Here is a 23,034-nt window from a genome sequence, read left to right as displayed (position 1 = left end):
GGGGGGGGGGGGGGTAGGATGCGTTTACAAATGTAGGTAAGCATAGATGTTTACCAACCCGCTAAAATACACCAAAATGCAGGAAACCACATCTACTTTATTAAAAAAAGTATAGGGAAGGAGCCCTAAACCCCACCCCCCAACCGGCCCACCCACTATTTGCTTTCAGGCATTGATCGGTTTACAAATTAAGCCCCGGACTCATCCACCTCAAATATATTATTCTCAGTAGATCATCACAGTGCAATAAGCCAAGTGAAAATAACTGCATATTAACTTAAATTGCTAGTGTAAAACAAAATAATTGAACATATTGCTTCCATTTCAATGACCAAACACATTTCCTACACATAAATCAGCCCTTGACGACTTACCAGTGGAGGAGACATTATTAATAGCCTTCCATGATCGTCTGACGTTTGCATCACAGTTATAGCCACTTTTGGCAAAATCTTGAGTTACTATTTTGTAGAAATCTCCGCAGGGCACCATACCAGGAAACTGCCATATTGGTGCAGAAGATGCCAAAGCTCTGAAATGCAAAAAAGGAGAAGAGCTGGTTCTATTTTTTTTTTTTTATTCAAAACATAACATCCATTATCCTACTACAGAAAACCAAAGAAATCATATCTAGGACTTAACATTATTTGAGCTGTAAAAAAAAAAAAAGACAAATGTGCAAATGAGTATCTTACCCAATGACTACATTGGGGTATTTCATCCTGAACCAGGCAGAGAGCATCCCTCCATAGGAACCTCCAATGGTGATGACAGGACTGTTCTGAGCCTTGGGTAATGTACTTTTCAGGCTTTGGATCAAAACTGCAAAATCTGCAAGAGCCTGCTCTGAAGTCAGGTAGTTCAGGTGTTTACTGTCCTGCAATGAAAGAGTGGGAAGTGTTTCTAAAGTATGTGGCACCCAAAAGATACTTTTAACCCTGGGTGCTAAAGTTATTTAGACTGATAATTATGCTCAGCTATTGAGTAAACTTTTAGATATATAAACTAGAAAGCCTGATTCTAATTCTAATGAGAATTCACTTACGCTGTAAGAGTCTTTCCCAAATGGCAAAGACTCTCCATAGTAGCGATGTTCAGCAAAAACCAGCATGGCACCCAACGGCTCTGCAACCTCCCACATGAAGCCCTGAAGAGAAAACAGTAGTAGGTTGTTGCACTGGGCTGGAGGATATGTGTAATTCAGGGGAACAGCTGGATATTTACAGTGTTGTTGCAGAACCAGGTGATGTCGCCTTCATTGCCGGTGTAGAACAAAATGGGTCCATCGGGCTGATGCCAGTGTTTGTCAGCTACAAGGTATCTCTGTTTGAAGGTGGCGTCTTGGAGGAATCCAAAATGATCAATCTGCAACAAAGAAAAACAGACCAGTAATTAACTTTATGACATGGTGTGGAATAGGTGGTCAAAACAAATAAAAGAAAATCTAATCAGTTTTAAAACTGAGCAACACAAGGTCTTAGAAAATGCACCTGAAAAGTTTCAAGCCACAGTACTGACTGTGGATCCTGAAGTAATTAGCCCCAATTTGTTTAGAAAAATGCTGGAGCTTTTTTTTAAGGAATGCCACATTAGTTCCACTTTAGATGAGCTCTGGAATAGCCTTTCATAAAACCTCGGGGATTCTGGAGTATCTTCCCCTCTCAGGCATATTTCTTGTGTTCTCCATTGAACAAAAGCACGAGGAAGAACAGCAGCTTCACTGAGAAGACAACCCCATGAGACTTCAGAGTTGTCCACCCCTTGAAACAACCCCAACACTCAACACAAAATGTTTCTGTTTTGTTTTTACCCCCATCGTCGCTCTCTTCCCTCCTCAGAGGACACAAAGGAGGCAGCTTCTTTTTTTTTTTTTTGAGCCAGTGACAGCAAAAAGATTCTGGGGCCTCAATGTATTCATTCAAGCCTTGACTCCTTCACTCTTGGCAGTGTTTTTGTGAGGCTGAGGGGACCATGAGACAGTTTAAAGGAAGCATTGAGCAGTTTGGCACCAGGGCACTTTTCACTGGCTAGCTAAAGTTTAGCAGAATGTTCTGAACAGCTGGTTTTGTCACTTTCTTTAAAAACTAAAAAAACGTTTACTTTAATGTTGTGATTTTTTTTTTTAGGTTTATCAAAGAATAAACCTTAATGAGGGGAATTCAGGGCAGCACGGTGGCGCAACTGGTAGAGCTGCTGCCTCTCAGCGAGCAGGTCCCTGGTTCAAACCCCGGTCCAGGGGCCTTTCTGGGTGGAGTTTGCATGTTCTCTCCGTGCATGCGTGGGTTTTCTCCGAGTACTCCGGTTTCCTCCCACAGACCAAAAACATGCATGTTAGGCTGATTGGTAATTCTAAATTGTCCCTAGTTGTGAGTGAGAGAGTGAATGGTTGTTTGTCTCTGTGTGGCCCTGCGATGGACTTGCGACCCGTCCAGGGTGTACCCCGCCCCTCGCACAGTGATTGCTGGACATGGGCACCAGCGACCCCCATGACCCAAAATGGAACAAACGGGTAAAGATAATGGATGGATGGAGGGGAATTCACTTATGTATGATTTTAAAACAAACCATTCCAGCACAAGAAATGTTTCAATTAAAGGCCTAGCTTTCTTTCAAACAATGAATATCGCCCTCTTCAGTTTAAAACTCTTGACGTAAAAGACAATCATCTTATAACAAGAAGGGATGAAGTTATAGCTGTCTTGGTCCACCTAATAAATGTGATATCTCATGCAATAATATTGTGCAAGATGTGCTCAGAGAATAACATGGGAGTAACTATCAGCTACTTCTTCTGGCTTTTCCATCTCCAGGGGTCGCCACAGCGAGTCATCCTCCTCCATCTCACGCTGTCCTCTGCATCCTGTCCTCACTCCAACTACCTCCATGTCCTCTCTAACTTCATGGTAACTATCAGCTACTACCATGCACAATTTATCTGAATAGCTGCAAAACTAAGTTAAAGCCATTTTGTGTGTTTACTAAGACCTCTTGGCCGTGGTAGCCAACTTGAATGGGATTGACTGCGAAAGTGAATCAGTTGTAGATGCTAAACATGATTAGTCTTTCATTCAAATCTATCCTGGGGTTCATGAGATATTTTGCTAACAGTGTAAACAAGTAAACACAAAGGGGAAACTAATTCTCACCGTCTTCGCCTTCATTGGAGTGCAATAATAAAACTAGGATCTAAAGGAAAACACTTAAAACATGAAGTTTTGGCAAAAAAGCATGTGACTGACTATTCACTCAGTATGCATATCACACACACACCTTTTGAATCTGGTTTTATAACATCCCCAGACCCTGACTCGTAGTGCCACCATGTGGCTGCAGCAGGCAGCTCCTCGGGATTTGCCTTCAATTTAATTTAAATTCAGCCCAAACGCTGCACAACCAACCACCTGACCTGTGTGTTAACTATTCCACAGCACAAGAGGCTGCATTTGTTTTCCAGCTAAAAGGACATTTTAAAGTAAACAACTGAAGCACCAGCTCCAGAGGACTACAGCAGTTAATTTGAAGGATGCTAAAGGACACTTCCATTCATTGTCTGGAGGCAGATTGCATTGGAGAGGATTTCCTGAGGACAACTGAATTACTTGGCGCTCCCCTCACACCCGTTTGTACGACAAAGTGTAGAAAAGGCTGCACGATTAGTAAGTGCTTATAGATAGTGGCCAATCTGCCGCTGGTATTGAAAAGGAGGATAACAGGGATTTAATTAGCAGTACTTCTCATGAAGAAGTGCAGCATTTATCAATGATTAGATAACAAGAAATCCACATGAGACAAGACCGAGGGGTGTAGGAGGAAAGGAAACGATCTTGGTCTTCTTGTCAGCTTGGTTGATTAGACAGGATGCTGTGGGTTGGAACAGATGTGGAGCATTGTCAGCACAAACAATACTATCTCCATCTTTGTGCCACGGTGTCAATTAATTTCTCCATTTCACAAGCTGTTCGCTCAATCAAGCATCAGCTACAATTTTTACTAAATAATATAAAGTGATATGATAAATCTTACTTTATCTGATCCTTAATAAAAAAAAAAAATCTAACATACAAAAGGAAAACACCCCCCCCCCCCCTTTTTTTTAAAGTTATTAATATGATCACATGCTTTTAATGGTTCCATGCACACAAGGTGAAAAAGCCTTCTCTGTTGCAGGTTCAAAACTGTGCAATGATTTGTCACTGCACGTTGGGCTGCCTCTCCTAGCGATTTAAAATTTTTATTTATTCATTTAAAAAAAAAAAAACTTTTTTCCCCCATGGTCTTTGACCCAGTCTGAGTTGATTTCAACCTTGTTTTGTTTTTATTAACTTAGTCATTTTTATAGTTTATTTTCTTCTTTTTTTAAAACCTCTGTTGATTTATGTATTTTATTATGTGTCCTCTTGTTTGTACAGTACAGTATTTTGATTGGCCTTGCTGCTGTTTTTATGTGCTTTATAAAAAAAAGTGGTATGGTATTCCCCACTCATCAGAGCTTTAGATCACATTCATTCACCGATGGGACACACATCAGAGGCAATGACGGGTTCAGTGTCTTGCCTAGGGACACTTCAGCATGTGATTGCTGGTGGAATCGAACCCCCAACTCTCCCATTGGAGGGCGACTGCTCTAACCACTCAGCCACAGCTGCCGCAAAATTAAAACTCTTATAACACTAACATTTTGTGCTTCTACTAATAGAAAATGTACTTTTAAATAGTGTTTTTGTAATCCTAGAAGAAAAAAGAATATCTCATAGTGCTACTCAAATAAAAAAAAAAAGATAAAAGCACTAAATAGCATCTGCATTGTGTATGGTTGTATGGGCGTAGGTGCATATAAGATGGGACGGGGAGGGGGGGGGGGGTTGTATGTTTACATTAATCTTGTAGCCACCGGTTTCTTGTTTAGACTACAGCAGCAGTGCCATGTACCAACACACGCCACTCATCATAGCAATCTGAATCTCCACAAAGTAAGAGGAAATGTGAAGGCTGAATGAAGATCTTTCAAACCGCCCGTGAGGTAACGCGTTTCATTTTCACTGGGCCCCGGAGACCTCTTTAGGCTCAGAGCCAGGAAGGATGGTTACTGTTGTGCTGGCAGGAACAGAGCTCCCTTCACTACAGGAAGCCAGATGGAAACAAGTATTGTCTGCAGACACAACACATGAACTGCTATAGAGTTAAGTGCAAATGGAGGTTTAGAAAGAGCAAGTGGTGCTGTTATTTGTATCAAGCAAACAATAAAACATAGTAAATGACATACATACACATACATACATACTGTGCAAAAAAGTAGTCTAGTTGCATTATATTTTGATATACTGTATATGCACTATTTTTCAAGTGTAATAAGGTTTCTTTTGCATTGAATAGTTTTCAAAAAGTGCAAATGAAAGTACTGGAGAAATGAAAGAGAAATAAGTAAAAGAGGAAACAAGCAGCAACACATACAGTATAAATTGTATACATGTTAAAAAAAAATAAGCACAGTTGAAAAGAAAAATGTCTAACTCACCTTTTGGTCAAAGTACAATGTTTTATAGCTTATAGGTGGCTCCGTGGAGTAACGCAGCTCTCCCAGTCTGGTGAAAAGTTGCGGCTTTAGGCAAGTCACGTGCAAACAAGCAAAAGTCAAGATGAACATGCAGGCAGCTGCAACTCTGCCCAAACACCGCGTCTTCTTCATGTCAGCCATGATCCAGCTACTGTAAATCACAGGGAGTCTCTTAATCTTCAGCTTACTGTTAACGCGAGTGCATGATCAGAGCTGTGTTTGCATTACTTATCCCGAGGAGCAAAAAGGAAGTGAGATTCCTCCTGTCAGCAGATTTAAGAGAGGTGTTGCCATTCAGCTTGTAAGCTAAATTTAGCACGAGAGCTAAATGCGAGCTAACGGTGGTCCTTGATGATCACCAGACTTCAAGTTAAACGTCTTCCCAACATTTTAATTACTTTGATAAACTATAGACACAGATATCCGGGGATGTACACACAAAGCAGATGGCTCGTACAGTAAAAGACTCGCAATGCTTGATGGGAGTTTGAGTTTTAAGTTACCACGGTGAAGCCGCGTCTTTGAAAAAAAAAAAAAAAATCCTCTTCGGGGCGCTATTAGGCCACATAAAACTCTCGAAGTGGTCTCAAGAAAAAAACAGAGACAATTAGTCCACTAATAATAAAATAAAACATTGAATAACGTTTACTAAAATACTAGAGGAAATAATAAACTACTGAAAAATGAACTGAATGAATAATGATTGAAATTAGTGCAACGCGGCAAATACCGGAAGTAAATAAAAACATAAGCGCTTGACATACCGGAAACCACAAAGTTCTTAAATTTAGATTTAAAAATATGGTCTATCTACGCTCGAAGAAAACACTTCCTTTCGTCTTACTTTTGCTGTAGTTGTGTAAACAATAAAGATGTGGAACACGTAAGACTAGCAAGTTTAAGTGGCGGTGAAAACGTCACGTGATGTGATATGTACTTCCGGTAGGGCCTTCAAAATAAGATTTCCATAAATGTTAAACGTGCAAAGGTTGGGTGATAACACTGTGAATTATGATCAAAACTAGAAACTAAATTATATTTAGGTTTTAGAAGTTACAAGAAGTAAGCAACATTCTGACTACCCCTTTAAAATGCACAAATACTTTGTTTTAAATATTAATGCCTATAACATACTATACATACTGTATGTATTCCAAAGAACATTTAGGATTGGCTAGTCAAAGCTTTAATATTCAAGAAAAACTGAATAACTAAGCTTTATACCTATTTTTTTTATTATTATTATTTTAATAGTCTGGCTCCTTTGAAGCAAAACTTATAAAAATTACTTTTGTTCTATACCTCAACAGTTTACTGAAATCAGACCCAACCTCTAATAAGACAGGGTAATACACAATAATTAGTGGAGTTGTTTAATGTTATACAGTTTGTTCAGGATTATTTTGTACACAAAATGGAAAAAAGCACAACATACCGGCAACATTTTCATCATTTTTTCCCACTTTGAGTTGACAGGAAGATGCAAGGATGAGTAACCACAATTAAATCTATGTTACAAGGCAAAACAGAATGCTCACCATTTTAACAAAAAATAAAAATACTGATAGTACAATATTAAAAAAAAGAGTGCAAATATGTACTACATCTGTACAACAAAAGATTAAATGTTACAATAAAGAAATAATAAACAGGTGTGCAGTATATAGCATTGTGCAATACAGCAGACTGCAGTTATGGCAAATAAATGAAAAATAATATTAGACACTACCATGCTGAACAATTAAGGAAAATTACCAAAGAAAAGCATAGCAAATACAAAAAATTATATTGAAATACATGGACAAAGCCATTCAATGTTCATGACTAGGCAGCAGCAACAAATACAAGAGTAATCATGTCTACAGATGACAAAAACAAACAGCTGACAATCAAAAAATATTTTAGTTGAATAAACTACATACAGGTTCTTTTGATAAAATTCCAACTGCTTCAAATTAATTCAACTATCACAAGCACTGTCAAAACACTAAAAAATTAAAATAGATGCGTCATACTATACTGTAGTATCTTAACGTGTTTCAGTTCATATTAGTTGGCTTAAAAACATATTCTAGCAGCAAGTGAAAAACTTCATTAGGAAAAAAACTGTTTCACAGTATGAAATGAGCGGTGCAAAACTGATCCAAAAATGACGAAGCTAAAAACACTGAGTGATTCTCTGAACAGAACAAGCTCCATAGAAACAGAATGACGGGTACATTTTCAAGGCTTTTTTTGTTTTTGCAACTTGATTAAGCTTTGCAAATTAAAAATAAAAATGTTTTTGTAAACATAACTGATAACCTCCAAATATCCTGAAACATGCCAACTTGGAGAGCCTTGTAACAAAATACCTGGCAGAGCTTTTTGCTCTCATAATACTGCTGGTGAATATTGATGTTTGATGAAAAATGGATCCTAAAGCCCAAACGAAGATATCCTGCCATTTCACCATTTATGGAGATAAAATGAAGCCCTAGTTAAGATTCCAGAAAGTATCAGACAAATACTTCCTATTCCAGTGAAGAGTTGTCTCAATGATAGTAAATTTTAAAAAAACTAAAATTGACTAGCTTCCTTGTACAGCCTAAAAGAGGCATGAGACTGAGAATTACCAAACTAAGTGGCGGCTTTATGCCATCTTAATAGGATGGAGGCATTGGGGCTCAGCCACCCAGGTTCTACAGTCAATGGCTACTGTGTTACCATGACCAGGCAGCTGAGCTTCCTCTAATTCAGACTGCAGCAGTTCAAATAGCTGATGGTTTTACCCTCGCCGGGCATCGGGGCAGTGTCATTGTTATCAAGCTTATTCTGTTTGGCCTCACGGATGAGTTCGCACGCCAGGTCGAGGAAAAGTTTCTCGACGTTGTCAGACTCTTTGGCCGACGTCTCCAGATACAGCATGCTCTGAGCCTGAGCGAAGTCTTGAGCCCTCTGCCTGAGAACCTCCCTCTTGTCTGCCAGATCGATTTTATTTCCTGAAATACACAAACCAAAACATGTCAAATGTTTTAGTAAACTAGAAAGATCCTGGAGAAACTTTGAAGGGTACGTTGCGACCACTTTAAAATTTAGATGACAAAGATGCCTAAGTTTTTATATATATATATATATATATATATATATATATATATATATATATATCAATCTATCTATCTATATCTATATATATAGATATAGATAGATAAGCATTTTCCCTTACCCCACTCTTGCAATATTCTAAACAATGTTTCTAAACGCTCTAAAAGAGCACAGAATGTCATGATTTCAGCTCCCTGCCACCTGCAAGCGCTCAGCCACGCCCATTTCTCCTCTCTGCACAGAGATCAGCTGATCAGCTACAGGAAGAAGCTTATCCTGCGGTGTGGGCTGCAGAGAGTTGCTAAATCATTTAAAATAATTTATTTTAAATAAAAATTCCATGCCGATTGTGCAGCTCATCCATCAATCAGCCAATTGTGGGTCATGTGCAGTCTTACCTTGAAAAACTGCGATGGAGCGAGTCCGCGAAAAACGAACCACGGAGTAGCAAGGGTTACTTTCCGGTTCGACTTTGGCGGACTCGCCTTTTCTCTGTTTTTCCAACGCAAGATTGTACACGACACACGATTGTCAACTTCAGTATTACTCGCGGACAGGAGCAGGAACCAATCAATAAGACAAAAAACCCAAACAAAAAATACTTTGGACAGGTGTCACAATTTTGTAGTTTTCTTTCAATAAGTCTACACTGTAACACAAGTCAAAACAACTACATGGCCCAGAAGCCAACAGTGCTCCCGAACACTGCTTTCTGCTAAAGTGGCAACAATGGAGGGAACGTTTTGCAACACACAGCCAGAAGTAACGATCGATCTATTCAGCTCACAGAACTGGCAGGAAAGTCGCAAAATCCTGAAGCTGAACTCCTTCAAGTTGATCCTAGGGGGGGCAGGAATCATGCAGATGGCGGTGGGGTTCGGCCTAGTTCTGGTCACCGCGGTGCTGGTCTGGACCCGGGCTGAGGTGGTGGACTACTTCCTGGACAGTCTCGCGTGAGGAGTGTCCTTCCTGGAGAGGCAGCACGTGCACATCAATGTGGACGAGGCGGTGGGCTCCGTCATGCTACAGGATAGGTCTGCCAAACCAGAACTGAGCTGCTGGTCTGCAGAGCTGCTGAGTACCCATATACAATTTTGCAGTACTGTACAGTACATATATACATATGTTAAAATTGCGTAGGTTTAAGAGTTTAGAACATTGCAAGAATGTGGGAAGGGTTTATAAAGCCTTAAAATATATAATCATTCAACCTTTATTTATACAAGTTAGTCTCATTGATCCTTGAGGACTCATTTTCAAGAAAGACCTGTTTTAAACAAAGAACACAGACAACAATAGACATATAAATACTAAAATAAATATAACGTTCCTACTTCGCAGTTTTTCACCTATCGCGGGGTGTCTGGAAGGTAACCCCCGCGATAAAATCGAGGGAATACTGTATGTGTATCTTAAAAGAAGTGTTGGAAGGGTTTGTTCGATGACAGAGTTTTGTTCAGCGACCTCTGCCCTCTAGGTCATGTGACGTCACTGCGGCAGTTAGAAGCTGTTAAGAGTTGGTGTTTTTCAATGAGAAAAATTGTGTCTTTGTTTGAAAATTACCTCTCCAGGGTAAATTGAAATTCCAATAAAAGTAAAAGCACACATCACGGTGCCGGGCCAGTCGTTCCGATATAAAATTTGTGGGGGTAGACATTGCGGTTCGGGCCGCATTACAAGTTGATGGAAGAGCAAGACCCTTTTCAGGTGGATAATAATAATAGGGTGACTGACTTCAGGCAGTCTCCAACAAACAAAACAACTAAAGATTGGTTTCTTATTACAATAAATTGGAAGCAGCAGTCTGACTGGACAGTGCCGTGTTTGAAATGGAACAGATGGGAATGGAGGTGTACGTGTGCCTGTTTGTGGACTTCAGCAAAGACTTTGTGAAAGAAGGAGCAAACATTTCAAAGAAATCACAAAGCAAGACAATAATTTGATGTTTGATAAATCTGTTCAACAATGAGGCGTGTCACAAACAAAAAAAAAGGCTATTCATTAAAAAGTAGGAATTTTCTTACCGACTAATATAGTCACCACTTGGTTGTTAGCATACTGCTCAATCTCCCTCAGCCACTCTGGAAGGCACCTGAAGGAGTCCTCACAGGTAATGTCGTATGTGAGAATAAGGGCGTTGGCACTGCGGTAATAACTCTGAGTAATGGAGCGAAATCGCTCCTGTCCAGCTGTATCCCATATCTGTAACTGGAAAAGGCAGTAAACAACATGAGTACAAATTATTGCAGGCCACACACTTTCCAACATCACTGTAATCAATTCCGACGTACTTTGACCTTCTCCCCTTTGATTTCCACAGTTTTAATCATGAAATCTACTCCAATAGTAGCCCCTTGTCCAGGTGGGAAAAGGCCCTAAAATTTACAATCAATATATAAATTGAATGCTCACATTTGGGTATTTGAGAACTACAACAACAAAGTAAAATGCAAACCTGAGTAAAACGCCGGACGAGACATGTTTTCCCGACTCCAGCATTTCCTATGAGAACTATTTTAAACAGGTAGTCATAATCTTCCATGCTCATTCTCATCTGTGAAGAAAAAACATTTAAATACTTGTTAAAATGAAGAGATGGTCGTTTCACAGCTGTTGTGAAAATGGCACACAAGGCAGCATCCTCAGGACTTCAATCGCACGTGGCATTTCACCTAAATCAACTTCTACCAATTTTTAGAACCATGAAGAATATATAACTTGCTTTGGATCTTTAGCGTGAAGTTAATCTCGAGTTATTTTTTTTCTACTGGAATGTTAAAAAAAAAGGGTAAAAAGATTGTTATGATGTTGAAGTTTCTCAGGTCTCAGTTTCTGTACGACCTCTGAACAGCTGAGCTCGTTCCAGGTACAGGTTGAACTTCTCCAAAGCTGTCCCTCATCTCCAACCCTGTTTGTGGTGCTCATAGACAGGATCTCAACATGCAGTTCTTGAGAGGAGCGTGTCTGGTTTGGGAACTTCGGGGTCTGGTCTCTACTTTCTGCATATGACATGGTTCTATTGGTGTCTACAGGCCACGAGCTGCAGCATGCACTGGGGCAGTTTCACGCACAGCAGTTCAAGTACCTGGGCGCTTTGCTCATGAGTAACATCATGATGAATAAAGAGATGGACCGATGGAAGAGTGCCTCATCTTTAGTAATGAGGGCATTGCTCCGGTCTGTTGTGGTGAAGAAAGAGCAGCGTCAAAAGGCAAAGCGCTCAACTTACTGGTCCGTCTATGTTTCAACCCTCACTTTATAGTCTTGAAGTATGGATTATGACTAAAAGAACAGGACGTTGAATACAAGCAAATATGAGATTATTCTGTAGGGTGGCCACACCCTAGAAATATTCTTTGTCATCTGGGGAGGGGGGCGAGCTCAAGAGTGAATCCACTGCTTCTCTGCACTGGAAGGAGAGGTGTTATGGCATCTGATTAGAAAGTCTCCTTGGTAACTCCCTTTGGAAGAAGTTTTCCGGACACTGGGAGGAGACCCTTGGGCAAATAGAGGAATATTCTCTTTGGCCTGGGTTTGCCTTGGGATCCCCCAGGAGGAGCTGGAGAGTGTCAGTGAGGAGAGGGGTGCAGGAGGTTTACCTCCTGAGTCTAATGCCCCTTCAACCCAATCATAAATGAAAAAATGGATGGATGGACGGTCTCAGTTTAACAAAATTCTTGTAACAGCACTGCTGTATTCTCATTTCTAATGCTAACAAGGTCAGTAACGAGCTTGCAATACTGTGCGATTTGACTCATACTACACAAAGAGCTTTAACTTTAAATATTGAGGGGGTGGGGGGGGGGAAGTGTTTCACAACTTAACAGAAATTGTATGCAATTCAAAAATACATGGAATGAACTCACAATCATTTGGGGAAAACATTTTAAAAATGCAACATGTTAGTAAGACCGTTATGATGACTGCATAAAATAGTTTGCCCCATGTGTAGCAGCTGTTGCTTGCAAGAAGACTCAGATCCATGACATTTCAACCAGATGAAACCATGCAAATAGAAAAAACGTCGAGCCGCGTTCATCTCTCCTCCCTTCAGACATCGATACGGGAAAAGTCTAAACTAAAGGCCCCAGCTCTTGTTTACTCTTAACTTAGAGGATACACTTCTTGTCAATAATCATTTATCTTACTAAGGCGCAGCTAGCAACAGTAGCTACTAGCAGAACGAGCTACCGTGCGATCCTAGCCATTTTGGCACTATCTGCAGATGCAGGAGGAGGGGGGGAAACAAAGTCTACCCAGCGAATCAAGGCAGGAAATAGTTTGCACTTACCAAAAACTCGGGGGTATCCCCGGACCTAACACTACTTGTTATGCATAGGTCAGCTCCTCAAAAAATCAAAGCCACTGCTGGGCAGGGCATTATCCCCCCGGCTGTGAGCTGCGTGTCCTCGGCAGCCCAGTAGCAGCGGCAGCCCGTCTGATAAAGGAGGAGGAGGGAGGAAGAGGAGGGAGATGCATTCAATGATGTCATTAGCTTTACATCCACTTGCGTATTCGCCAAGTTTGACTCCAACGCATTTAATAACGCATAGACTTAATTGTGCGCCTTTCTGTTCTGCCGCAAACGTAAAAAAAAAAAAAAAAGACAGTTTGTTCTGTCATGTTTACCACCATTGCCTTTGCTTTATTTACCGCTGGTATACCATATAATCACCGCAGCACAATTAATCTGTCGGGATGTAGGAAAAAGTCCTGACAGCACAGATTTATCCGCGTACTAGCTCTCTGCAGGAAGCTAGGGGTTTTTGTCTAGCCTTCGTTGCTAGGAAACAAGTTAGGTGGAACTGCAACGGTTTTTCAATTGTTGCGCCCGGACGTTTCATTCGGTTACACACCGCGTCCTTGACTTTCTACGGAAGGTAGTAGTTTAACCGATAGATCGCGGACAGCTATTTGCGCAAATAGTAGGTTGATCTCATCGCTATGGGGTTAATTCCAGACGAGGGGAAGTCTCTCCCTCCTCCGGGAATTGCGAACGTTAATTCGGTGTATCTGGGCATGTTGGGTTGGTGCACCGCGATGCTTGATAATGGTTTTAATCAGAGGCCGCCGCTGAGATCAGGTTAGCATTTAGCTGTTTGTCTCTCCAGAGAAAATCAGACATCAACATTAAATGCACTGTAAACCAATTCAGTGGTTTTATTGAATACGTGTAATGCGTTTATGAGTTGAATATGCAGTTAGTAATTTTGTTAATTTAACGGGTAATGTGTGTGTGTGTTGGGGAGGGGGGCGCATAATGCTACATCATTGGAAATTTACTGCATATTTATATATTCACGTATAATATTCTGCCTTAGAACAGTGATCTTAGTTCTAGGTTTTCTAATGACATAACAGATGTGATACGGGCTGCTACTGGTTTTGTTTGTATGTGTATATTGTTACTATTACTCCCACATGTCTTCATTCTTTATAAGAAAATACTAAAAGTGTACCAAATATATATAAATATATTCACATTCATTTGAATTCTGGAAATAAACAGCACAAATAAATACAAATACTAAAAAGTAATGACTTTAATTAAAACAGTAAAGCAAAATATTAATTCAACCTTTATTTATACAGGTTAATCCCATTGAGCCTCGGGACTCATTTACAACAGAGACCTGATTTCTTAACAAAGATGACGACAATGGATAACAATGAGAACAATAGACAGTTATAAAATGGGCTTAGGTACCCTGCCCCTCGCACGATGATTGCCGGACATGGGCACCGGCGACCCCCGTGACCCACAATGGAAGAAGCGGGTAAAAGATAATGGATGGATTTTTAGTTTTGGAAATATTTATGTTCAAGTGGGATATTCAGAATCATTCTGTAACGAGTCACAGTGGGACCGTGGTGCATGTCGTCACCCCTCAACAATGAAGCTGACTCACGTTTTGCTCTTACTAAACGTTCAAAATTACCTTGTTTGTAAGAGCTTATTTGTTCTGTGTCGTACCCAATGTGTTGAGTTGAATCTGTTCACATTTATTTTTTAGGTGTTCATCGACAAGTTCTTTTGGCAACAATTGGCTGGTTTTGCGGCTATCATGTTTCAAAGTACGCATCTTACGTTTATGCCAAAATGGATCGAGACGTGGAGGAATACATGAAACTCCATCCAGAGAGATTTCCACAAAAACGTAAGTCAAGCTTTTTAGTATTTGGTTGTGTGTGTGGGGGGGTGGGGTTAGTGCTCAAACAGAGGAGTATGTAGCTGGCACATGGGCTTGTTATATGTACTGTATATTATCATTGTGCTCAAAGGCTGTAAGATGCAATTTACCCTAAAATTGTAAACATTTTTATGCTTAATGTTTTATATTCTGTGTTTTTATTTACTGAGTATTAAATCATGTTCTGACCACAGATCTGTAGCATGTTGGCCTTGAAACATAGTTGTCTGCTTTTATGCACTATAAAGTCTTTATTCTTCTTCTTTTATCCTACCAGAAAAAAGGACCTATGCCGAGATCATTGAGCCATTCTGTCCCATCCGCTAAGTGTCAGTGGCTGATGAGAGGAGAAAATGAAAGGAAAAGAGGATGTGAAAACTGTAATGGCTGGAGAACCCTGTTTGTAAAAACACATGTAAATTAAAAATAAAAAAATATATACATTTTCTGACTGAATTTTTCTTTAGTGACAACAGCTTTAATTGGGTGGGTTTATTCATAAATCATAAGAAGTCTAGAAAACGTCTTAATCTTCATGGCAATATTTGAATAGCTATTGTAATTAGCAAAAAATGAGGTACAAGTGATCAGTTTTGGCAAAGCACATTTATTCCATTTTCAACAGAAGTTTAGGGTCATTGAATGAAAATAGTTCAGCCGGCTGACGTGTTTTCCAAACACCAGAAATTGTATGCCAATTTAATGTCTTGCCACTCCAATTATGTCCAAGTATTTCTCAATGAGGCATTTGCTTTGGTTCGTGAGATCACTCATCACAGAAAACAGTCCTCTCAGGTGGAACCGAAAGAGTGCTTCAGGATCAGCGTCCAAGAGAGTCTCCGGTGCGAGCGCCGCGTTCTTGGCCTTGTGCTCGTCCAGGGACACCAGGCTGCTCTCCACCGTGTTTCGGATGGCCTTGAGCATCAAGAAGTTGGAATACAGATCTCTGCAGCTCTCCTCGGTTGCCTCGCACTCCGAGGGCACGTCCCGCAGCAGGCTCGGCAGGAGAACGGTCCTCTCCATGTCGCTGACTGCTGAGCTGTATCGTTTCAGAGTCAAAATCAGGCTCTTTTGGTAGAATTTGCCATCGGTGGACTGCATGGTTTCGGATGGACGGCTGCTCCTGAGCAGTGGTGGAAGACAGGAAGCTGTGCAGTGCAAAGCCATGAGAGCAAACTGCTGTTTAAATGTTCGCTAAATGTGGGTTGATCCCGTGCTGTTGCACCATCATCATCCGATGCATTTAGAAAATCTTTGGAGGTCTATGTTGTGTCAAACCTTATCTTTATTTGATTTGCACAACCTACAGTATCTGGATTTCTCGTTTCAGAGCACAGCGCACCAAAACGTACCTCAGTCAAATTATTAACCCTGCATGCACGTGTGAATGACCTTAAAGATGGGCTGATCATTTTATATTGACACGTACTGAATTTAGCTGAGGATTGTAGGACGCCCACAGTAAAGAAACCTTTTGAGGGTTCAGGTCATCTTACAGATTGTCATGTTGGACCATTTGCAAAAACAACTTGCATGTTTTGGGATTTTTCAGGTTGCTATAACATTTTATCATCTGTGCCAGACTTTTTATGTGTGTTTTGCAAATTCAACCCACAGGCACTGACTTTTATTTTACATAAAACCTGTTCTAAGTTGAGACTGATGACAATAAGATAAACTCAACTACTTTAGCCACATACTGACAGTTTCTGCTGCACTATATAAAATGCTTGTCAGAAGAGGGCAACATTGAGCTCTCAGTAGGATGGTTTCTGAACTTCATATATTTTATTCCAAATATTTTAAATGTCTTAACTTTTAGCCTCTGCCTATTTGTAACTGAGCCATGCGCAGGAACATTTCAAACTTTGTGAATCCAAAAAGTTAAGTTCGTTTGAACCATTTCCTTCCACATGTGCATTTTCATACAACTACTGCCCCAGTTAATATTTCCTTAAATTTGATTTATTTAGAAATGTATTCATGCCATTAAAAACACAATAACTATATTCAATAGAAAACAAAAATACAGTTAAAAAATAAAAAAAAGGCAGCAGAAGAATAATAAATCTTATATCTGCCCCTTTTCCCACAGAATATATTCAAACAAAAGTAATTTACAAAAACAACAAAGGTAAATAAAAGCATCAACTCAAACAACAATTTGTATAGATACACATTATATGTTTCCATATTCCTTCAGAAAACTAACTTTTAACATTTTCTTGAATATGTACATAGATCTGGCAGTTTTAACATCGTCCTTCAGACCATTCCACAATCCTATTCCCTGAATTATACTAGACCGCTCCTTCAAACTGGTATGAAACCACAGCTTCACAAACAGCTCTATCCCCTTTAGATAATAACCAGTTTCCTTTTGAACAACATTTACTTGGATATCTAAAGGTAGTATGTTTTTTTGTGAGCCTTATACATAAACGGTAAAATATTATAATCAACCAAGTCATAGAATTTTAATATCTTCAGCTGATAAAACAATGTATTTGATGGATGCCTATAATCTTTTCTAGTGATAATTCTTACACTTCTTTTCTGTAAAATAAAAATAGGATTTGTAATTGGTTTACATGCTTTACCCCCAAAATAAATAAAATATAATAGAGGCGTCATTTTATCTTAATAGTAGCAAAAGTTTCTAAAACGTTACATACCCTGAACATGTCAACAGCATTCTCTGCACCCAGTTGGTGCAGTCGTCACCAGTTTTAAACCAGCAACACAGTTTTTATGGAGATTTTAAACGATCAACAACATCATAATCTCATCTCTGTGCCAATCATAGTTTCATCCAAGTACCACAATCATGTTGGCAGACATTAGAAGAGCTGACCGTCTTCAGCAGAACAAATCTAAATTAATGTATTTGGTACGTTTACCTAAAAGTGAGTTTAATTCATGAATATAAACTCGAGCATTTAACTGTTCTTCCCTTTACCCCTGATACTTCTACAAGACTGGAAACAACATTTCCAGCTCAGTGAGCTCCTGCTGACACAAACCGATCTTGACTTTCATCCAAATCGCACAGCTTGGAATCATCCTTGGAGAAAATTGTCTTCTCTTTTCTACATCTCAGTTTAAAAAGTGTCTATTAGAGTGCTTCACACCTAAACAACGCTGCAAAGAAAGCACTGGGATGGCAGGGAAAAGGGGGAGAAAATTGTCTCTCTCCCTTCCACGGCTCAGTCAGCGATTTGGATTAACTCGTCCAAAGCAACTCTACCCACAATCCTGTGTGTCCTTCCTGAACTCATTTCAAAGATTTCCTCTTTTGGCCTTTGATAATGATTTCAAGGACATGAGTAAGATCCATCATCCTGGTGAGCATGTCCATGATGTCCGGGTGCTCCTTCGCCCCACTGATGAACTCCTCCAGCGTCAGCTCACCTGAGAAAAAAGACGAAAATTGAATTTCATACATTTTAAATACTGTATTTTTTGGACTATAAGGCGCAATATCAACGAACAGGTCAGTTTTCATAAATAATTGCATCGGATTATAAGGCTCACTGTTAATTTTTGAGAAAATTAAAGGATTTTAAGTGCACCTCAAAGTCCGAAAAATACAGTAAGGTTTTCTTTGAGTCGCACAGAAAGCACAACTTGTTTCCTTTTTTATACGACTTGAAGCCAAAATTGATCACATGATTTTTGCTCAACTCAAGGCTGGTTTATATTTATTCATTACCTTCTCTTTTGACGTCGATTCTCTCATATATAAGAGTCACAATCTGTTCTGGAGGGATGTCGTAACTCCTGGTGATATCTTGAATAGCCTGAAAGAAAAGATTTGCAGTAATTAGTTTTAAAGCTTGCAGTATGTTGCTTTTGATGTAATGTAGTAACTTTAAAAAGGCCAGGAGAATTGGAAAATAAGGGCAGGAGAGTTATAAAACAAAATCTGCCGCACTTTAAATCAAAGTGTATTTAATACTGTATTTTTCAGACTATAAGGCACACTTTAAATCCTTTCATTTTCCCCAAAATCGACAGTGAGCCTTATAATCAGGTGCACCTTATGTATTAATTCGGGTTGTGCTTACAGATCTCGAACTGATTTTATGTGGCTATTGTGAATGAGTTGTATAAAGTTTGACTTATATGTTTTGTTTCGCTTAATGTGCCTTATAATCTGATGCATATGAAAACAGACCCATTCATTGATATTGCTCCTTATAATCCGGTGCGCCTTATAGGCCAAAACATACGGTAATCAATAATCCATGCTTCTTTGGCCTGTGAGTTAGTTTAAAGGCTGTACCGGTACATATATAGCACACAGGCGAAGTAAGATGTGCACAGATTAGATCTTGGGTCAAGTTCATGACCTGTTATAAACAGAACTGAACCTGTAGCTGCAATGTTCTGATTCTGAAACCTCAGCGGAGACAACGCTGTACCTTAAATATCGTTTCCAGCTCCTCCTTGTCAATTTTCCCATTTCCATCCTGATCGAAGAGCTTAAAGTACCACTTCAGCTTCTGGTTCACTTCTCCTTTTAGTAACAAGCTTATAGCTGCAATGTATTCAACAAAGTCCAGATAGCCGTCCTGAGGGGGGATAAAAAGACAAAAAATATATAAATAATTATTATTGCTTACACAGCAGCAGCATTATTGAACTGAAATTCAAAAATATTTTAAATTAGATTATTCAGCATTTTAAGTAATAAAAAAAAAATACTAATGAATTGAATTTTTAGTGCTTCCTGAAAATAAAAATAAAAAACCGCATGCTGCTGTGGTTTCTTCCTACTTAAAATGTCTAATATTCAACATGTCTGGTCATTCCTTTTGAATTTCACAGTATATCAAGATTATTTAGCAAAAATGTGGTTTTCCTTTTTAAGCTTCTTTTGCTTTTGCTCCTGAAACAATATTTGCATCAAATAGGTAATTTCCCCTTTTATCTGGTTCATAAGTTATGATTATGGCTACATTAAATAAGGTAGAAAAGTAAAGAAGTTCATCAGGTTTTATTCGTTTTTACCCCATCCATGTCGAAGGTCAAGAAGACTTGGTCCACGTAACTGCTGGCCTCCTCTGTCATCCCATTTATCTCAAGCATCGTCTTCAGCTCAAACAGTGTGATGACTCCCGATGGAGATTCCCTCATGAACTTTGTGTACCAGTGGTGCATGTCCTCCTCCAGGATGTCATCCAGACTTGATCCGTGGGAACCCATGACTCCTTTGAGAACTGGCTTTGCAGCTAGGTGGAGGAGAAACTGTAGTCGGAGGAGATGGTGTGGCTTCTGCACCTTTGGTTTCTGCCTGAAACGCAGCATTAAGTCCGCCCTAAGCTTTAAGCCTAAAGGAGAGATAACCCTTTAATGGGATAGCTGCAGATGCTTCCAAGAAACTCAGGACGTTCTATGATTGTAAAGGGAAGTGGGACGGATGTCATTATTTGGTGTGATGGGAGCTAAACGTGGAACAAAGGGTTCCAACAAAGTGTATTTGAATCCATTGTTGTTTTCACACCTACTATGGCATTTAGTGACAAAACAGCACCTTAAACCTACACATTTACACATGTTTTTATGTCATTTAAATATTTTAAACTTATATTTATCACTTAATTTCTTATTAAAATTCTAACAAAAAGATCTGAAGCTCTCAACCTTGATCTCTTTAAGTGGCTTTAAGAATCTGTTGGACTCCTGACAGAAACCAATGCAGACATGTTCCTGTTTTTAGTTTTCTACATTTGCCTTAGAATCTAGCTGTTTTTTGTTACTTTTCTTTTTTTAGCCATCTTATTTGTAAAAAAAAAAAAAAAAAAACTATGACTTTTTATAACTGTTTATTGTTGTCGCTGTTGTCCATTGTTGTCATCATTCTTTGTTGAAATCAGTCTCTTGTAGTGAGTCCTCGAGGCTCAATGGGATTTACCTGTCTAAATAAAGATTGAATGAATGAATTAAACATATGCATATGCAGGTCTACATCTATAATTGCCTACAAAATTACTGCATTTCTCAGAATAGTCTTGATTAAACAGATTATTTCAACATTTTCTTGCTCAAGATGGTAACAGCAAGAGGAGTGAAGATTTCCAACAACATATACTGAAGCATGCTCAATAATCCAGGTAGATGAATCTAATGAGATTAACTCAGGTCCTCTGGACGGAAGAATCCGTCCAGAGGACCTGAGTTAACCTTGTTAGATGTCTTACAACAGTTTTGAAATGTTAATAATGGAGCTTGAAGTTTTCTACCGGTTGGCAGCCAATGAAAAGTTGTGAAGAGGGATAAATAATTACAAATCTGAGCAGCTTCCCTGGACTTAGATCGATTATATAAGTGTTGGAGTGAGAGGTTGTTTGAGTAAGTGAATTTGCCAGCCCGAATGACTGCCTGGTTAAATTAGTTTTGATGTTTAATGAGAGGTTACCGCTCCAAAATACCATATTAAACTTTAAAAGTTTTATTTATCTAGGGGTTTATTGGGTTCTTTGTGTGTGCTTTCTTACAGCATTTAACTATTAATTAATATTTAATATACTTTCAACAAAATGGCAGGGTCCTGGAGAGCCCTCATGTCCTGCCGAGGCTCATGCTGCGGGGTACATCAGGGATCTGTGGGGAGTTTGACAGCTCATGTGTCTTTCAGTTCTGTCTCAGGAGGACGCCAAAGACGTTTATATAATTGGATTCAAGATAGCAAGGTTTCTGCTTTTTGCATCGACGGGTCCCTATGTTATCAACTTTTGAAGAAGACGCCGGCAGCAGTTTTGGCCATGGCAAAACTTCCCAGTCTGTGTGAAGGTTTGGTTCGTGCTACGAGTACTCAAAATCAGCTGATTTACGAGCTAAACCATAAGATGGAAGCAATTTGTGAGAATTGCAGGCCACCTGCAGCTTTTAGGACTCGCCAGCATGTTGGAGTCGACCTTGAAGAAGGCTTATAGCACGGATCAGTGGAGTGGAATGCCCATAAATATGGCCATTTTGGATCTGGAAAGTACCAGCAGGACTCAAGGCTGGCAAGGAAAAACAGTCTGCCCGAAGAAAACCAACAATTCTTGCTTTTCTGATCCTGACTCTCCCGTTTGGCCTCGGATATGGGCCGACTATCAAATTTCTCCTGGGACATGTGTAAACTGATGAAAAAGCTTTGTCTATTGCAACCCCCCCGAGAACTGTACAGGCTTATCAGAACAATAACATCATAAGGACTGTGGCCTATCTGAAAGTGCTTCATGAACAAATCTCAACGTCTTGACGTCAAATGCATATGTAATGTGTTTATAAATGTGCTTGCTGGTAAAGTTTTTTGATATCTCAAATCCTGATAGGACAAGATGTGAAGAGATATTTTTTGTAATCCCACCATCCATCCTCATGGCCTTTTACCTTTGTCTATCTAAAAAGTATTCTGATAAAGAATAAGAGGCCGTGCTCTTGTAGCAGCAGCAACGTGCACTCCGCCCATCTTTCGGAAGACTGTACGAACATAATCTCACTGTATCCCGGTACAATGATAATAAAACTTATTCTGATTCTAAATATTTAGCTGTATTTTTTTTTCTCAGTGACAGTTTACACAAACAAGCTCAGTGATATACAAATGTAATCCAAAATGCAAATGTTTAACTCTTTTTTTTAACAAACTATGTTAAATTTGTATTTAATGCAACCATGACAATGACAGCAATGCAATGTTTAAATCAAACAGAGTACTAACAAGAATGAGAATGGGTAAAATGAGGCAAATGACATTTGTAGTAAAATGTAATCATCAAACATTTGGTGCAGAGCAGCATCCTACAGATGTCCAACCTGCACTGTCAACCATTTCAAAGCTCGGAGCACACACTGGAGTCTTCAGACTTGCTTCCTGTTTGCAACGGAGCTATCAAAGCTCAGCATGCTCATTATAGTAAATCTGGCTTGAGACGATTGACAATTCTCAAAATAGTGTTGAGAAGATGGACCACCAGCGCAGACCGATAATGTCTATTATCCTATTAGTTGTACACAAGCAGAGCCAAAGTGGATTTTGTCCCACTGCCAACAAATGACAAAACCTTTACGTAAACAGCTGAGTAACTGAGGCCTGTAGGGTCTCTGAAGGAGCTCCTGGGTGTTTTGTAATTTGTCTGATCTTTGCATTGGGAGAAATTAATGGGTGATCTGCTTCTGGGAAGAATGGTAACAATCACCAAAGTTCATTCT

At 39.5% G+C, this 23,034-nt stretch overlaps 5 protein-coding genes across 5 annotated transcripts in view; 1 reads left to right on the top strand and 4 right to left on the bottom strand.

Annotated features, from left to right (window-relative positions):
- The window catches only part of LOC119410726 (prolylcarboxypeptidase (angiotensinase C)), a 150,098-nt gene extending 144,403 nt beyond the window's left edge, over positions 1 to 5,695 (bottom strand). The window contains exons 1-5 of the mRNA XM_037677625.1: positions 5,516 to 5,695; positions 1,225 to 1,365; positions 1,046 to 1,147; positions 696 to 877; positions 375 to 532 (exon numbers count right to left, since the gene is read on the bottom strand). Coding sequence (XP_037533553.1) covers positions 375 to 532; positions 696 to 877; positions 1,046 to 1,147; positions 1,225 to 1,365; positions 5,516 to 5,695 — 763 coding nt within the window. The remainder of the gene's footprint in view (positions 1 to 374; positions 533 to 695; positions 878 to 1,045; positions 1,148 to 1,224; positions 1,366 to 5,515) is intronic.
- A 2,246-nt stretch (positions 5,696 to 7,941) lies between these two features.
- On the bottom strand, positions 7,942 to 13,075 carry rab30 (RAB30, member RAS oncogene family). The gene is made up of 5 exons (XM_037677626.1): positions 12,930 to 13,075; positions 11,094 to 11,192; positions 10,930 to 11,013; positions 10,663 to 10,846; positions 7,942 to 8,535 (listed from the first exon to the last, which is right to left on the bottom strand). The coding sequence occupies exons 2-5, from the start codon at positions 11,190 to 11,192 to the stop codon at positions 8,285 to 8,287; spliced, it is 618 nt and encodes a 205-aa protein (XP_037533554.1). The 5' UTR covers positions 12,930 to 13,075; the 3' UTR covers positions 7,942 to 8,284.
- Positions 13,076 to 13,494: 419 nt separating this feature from the next.
- ndufc2 (NADH:ubiquinone oxidoreductase subunit C2) lies at positions 13,495 to 15,276 on the top strand. Its single transcript, XM_037677629.1, has 3 exons — positions 13,495 to 13,721; positions 14,653 to 14,796; positions 15,107 to 15,276. The coding sequence occupies exons 1-3, from the start codon at positions 13,583 to 13,585 to the stop codon at positions 15,154 to 15,156; spliced, it is 333 nt and encodes a 110-aa protein (XP_037533557.1). The 5' UTR covers positions 13,495 to 13,582; the 3' UTR covers positions 15,157 to 15,276.
- A 140-nt stretch (positions 15,277 to 15,416) lies between these two features.
- On the bottom strand, positions 15,417 to 15,994 carry LOC119410730 (thyroid hormone responsive). Its single transcript, XM_037677628.1, has one exon. The coding sequence runs from the start codon at positions 15,928 to 15,930 to the stop codon at positions 15,529 to 15,531; it is 402 nt and encodes a 133-aa protein (XP_037533556.1). The 5' UTR covers positions 15,931 to 15,994; the 3' UTR covers positions 15,417 to 15,528.
- Positions 15,995 to 17,785: 1,791 nt separating this feature from the next.
- On the bottom strand, positions 17,786 to 20,108 carry guca1c (guanylate cyclase activator 1C). The gene is made up of 4 exons (XM_037677627.1): positions 19,843 to 20,108; positions 19,254 to 19,403; positions 18,542 to 18,629; positions 17,786 to 18,240 (listed from the first exon to the last, which is right to left on the bottom strand). The coding sequence occupies exons 1-4, from the start codon at positions 20,035 to 20,037 to the stop codon at positions 18,104 to 18,106; spliced, it is 570 nt and encodes a 189-aa protein (XP_037533555.1). The 5' UTR covers positions 20,038 to 20,108; the 3' UTR covers positions 17,786 to 18,103.
- Between the last annotated feature and the right edge of the window lie 2,926 nt (positions 20,109 to 23,034).

The sequence above is a fragment of the Nematolebias whitei genome, chromosome 6, assembly GCF_014905685.2.
Source record: "Nematolebias whitei isolate Nwh7 chromosome 6, NemWhi1, whole genome shotgun sequence".
Lineage (NCBI taxonomy): Eukaryota > Metazoa > Chordata > Actinopteri > Cyprinodontiformes > Rivulidae > Nematolebias > Nematolebias whitei.
Note: the sequence above shows the minus strand (reverse complement) of the source record. Positions and strands in the feature narration are given on the sequence as shown.

Coding starts and splice junctions, on each gene's coding strand:
- guca1c (XM_037677627.1), bottom strand. CDS start 20,037: ATGGGTTCCCACGGATCAAGTCTGGATGACATCCTGGAGGAGGACATG. Junction 19,404..19,842: donor TGACCTTCGACATGGATGGG/GTAAAAACGAAT, acceptor ATCCCCCCTCAG/GACGGCTATCTGGACTTTGT. Junction 18,241..18,541: donor AATCGACGTCAAAAGAGAAG/GTAATGAATAAA, acceptor CTTTTTTCTCAG/GTGAGCTGACGCTGGAGGAG.
- LOC119410730 (XM_037677628.1), bottom strand. CDS start 15,930: ATGCAGTCCACCGATGGCAAATTCTACCAAAAGAGCCTGATTTTGACT.
- rab30 (XM_037677626.1), bottom strand. CDS start 11,192: ATGAGAATGAGCATGGAAGATTATGACTACCTGTTTAAAATAGTTCTC. Junction 10,847..10,929: donor TCAAAGGGGAGAAGGTCAAA/GTACGTCGGAAT, acceptor TGCCTTTTCCAG/TTACAGATATGGGATACAGC. Junction 8,536..10,662: donor AGTGGTGACTATATTAGTCG/GTAAGAAAATTC, acceptor TGTGTATTTCAG/GAAATAAAATCGATCTGGCA.
- ndufc2 (XM_037677629.1), top strand. CDS start 13,583: ATGGGGTTAATTCCAGACGAGGGGAAGTCTCTCCCTCCTCCGGGAATT. Junction 13,722..14,652: donor GAGGCCGCCGCTGAGATCAG/GTTAGCATTTAG, acceptor TTTATTTTTTAG/GTGTTCATCGACAAGTTCTT. Junction 14,797..15,106: donor AGAGAGATTTCCACAAAAAC/GTAAGTCAAGCT, acceptor TTATCCTACCAG/AAAAAAGGACCTATGCCGAG.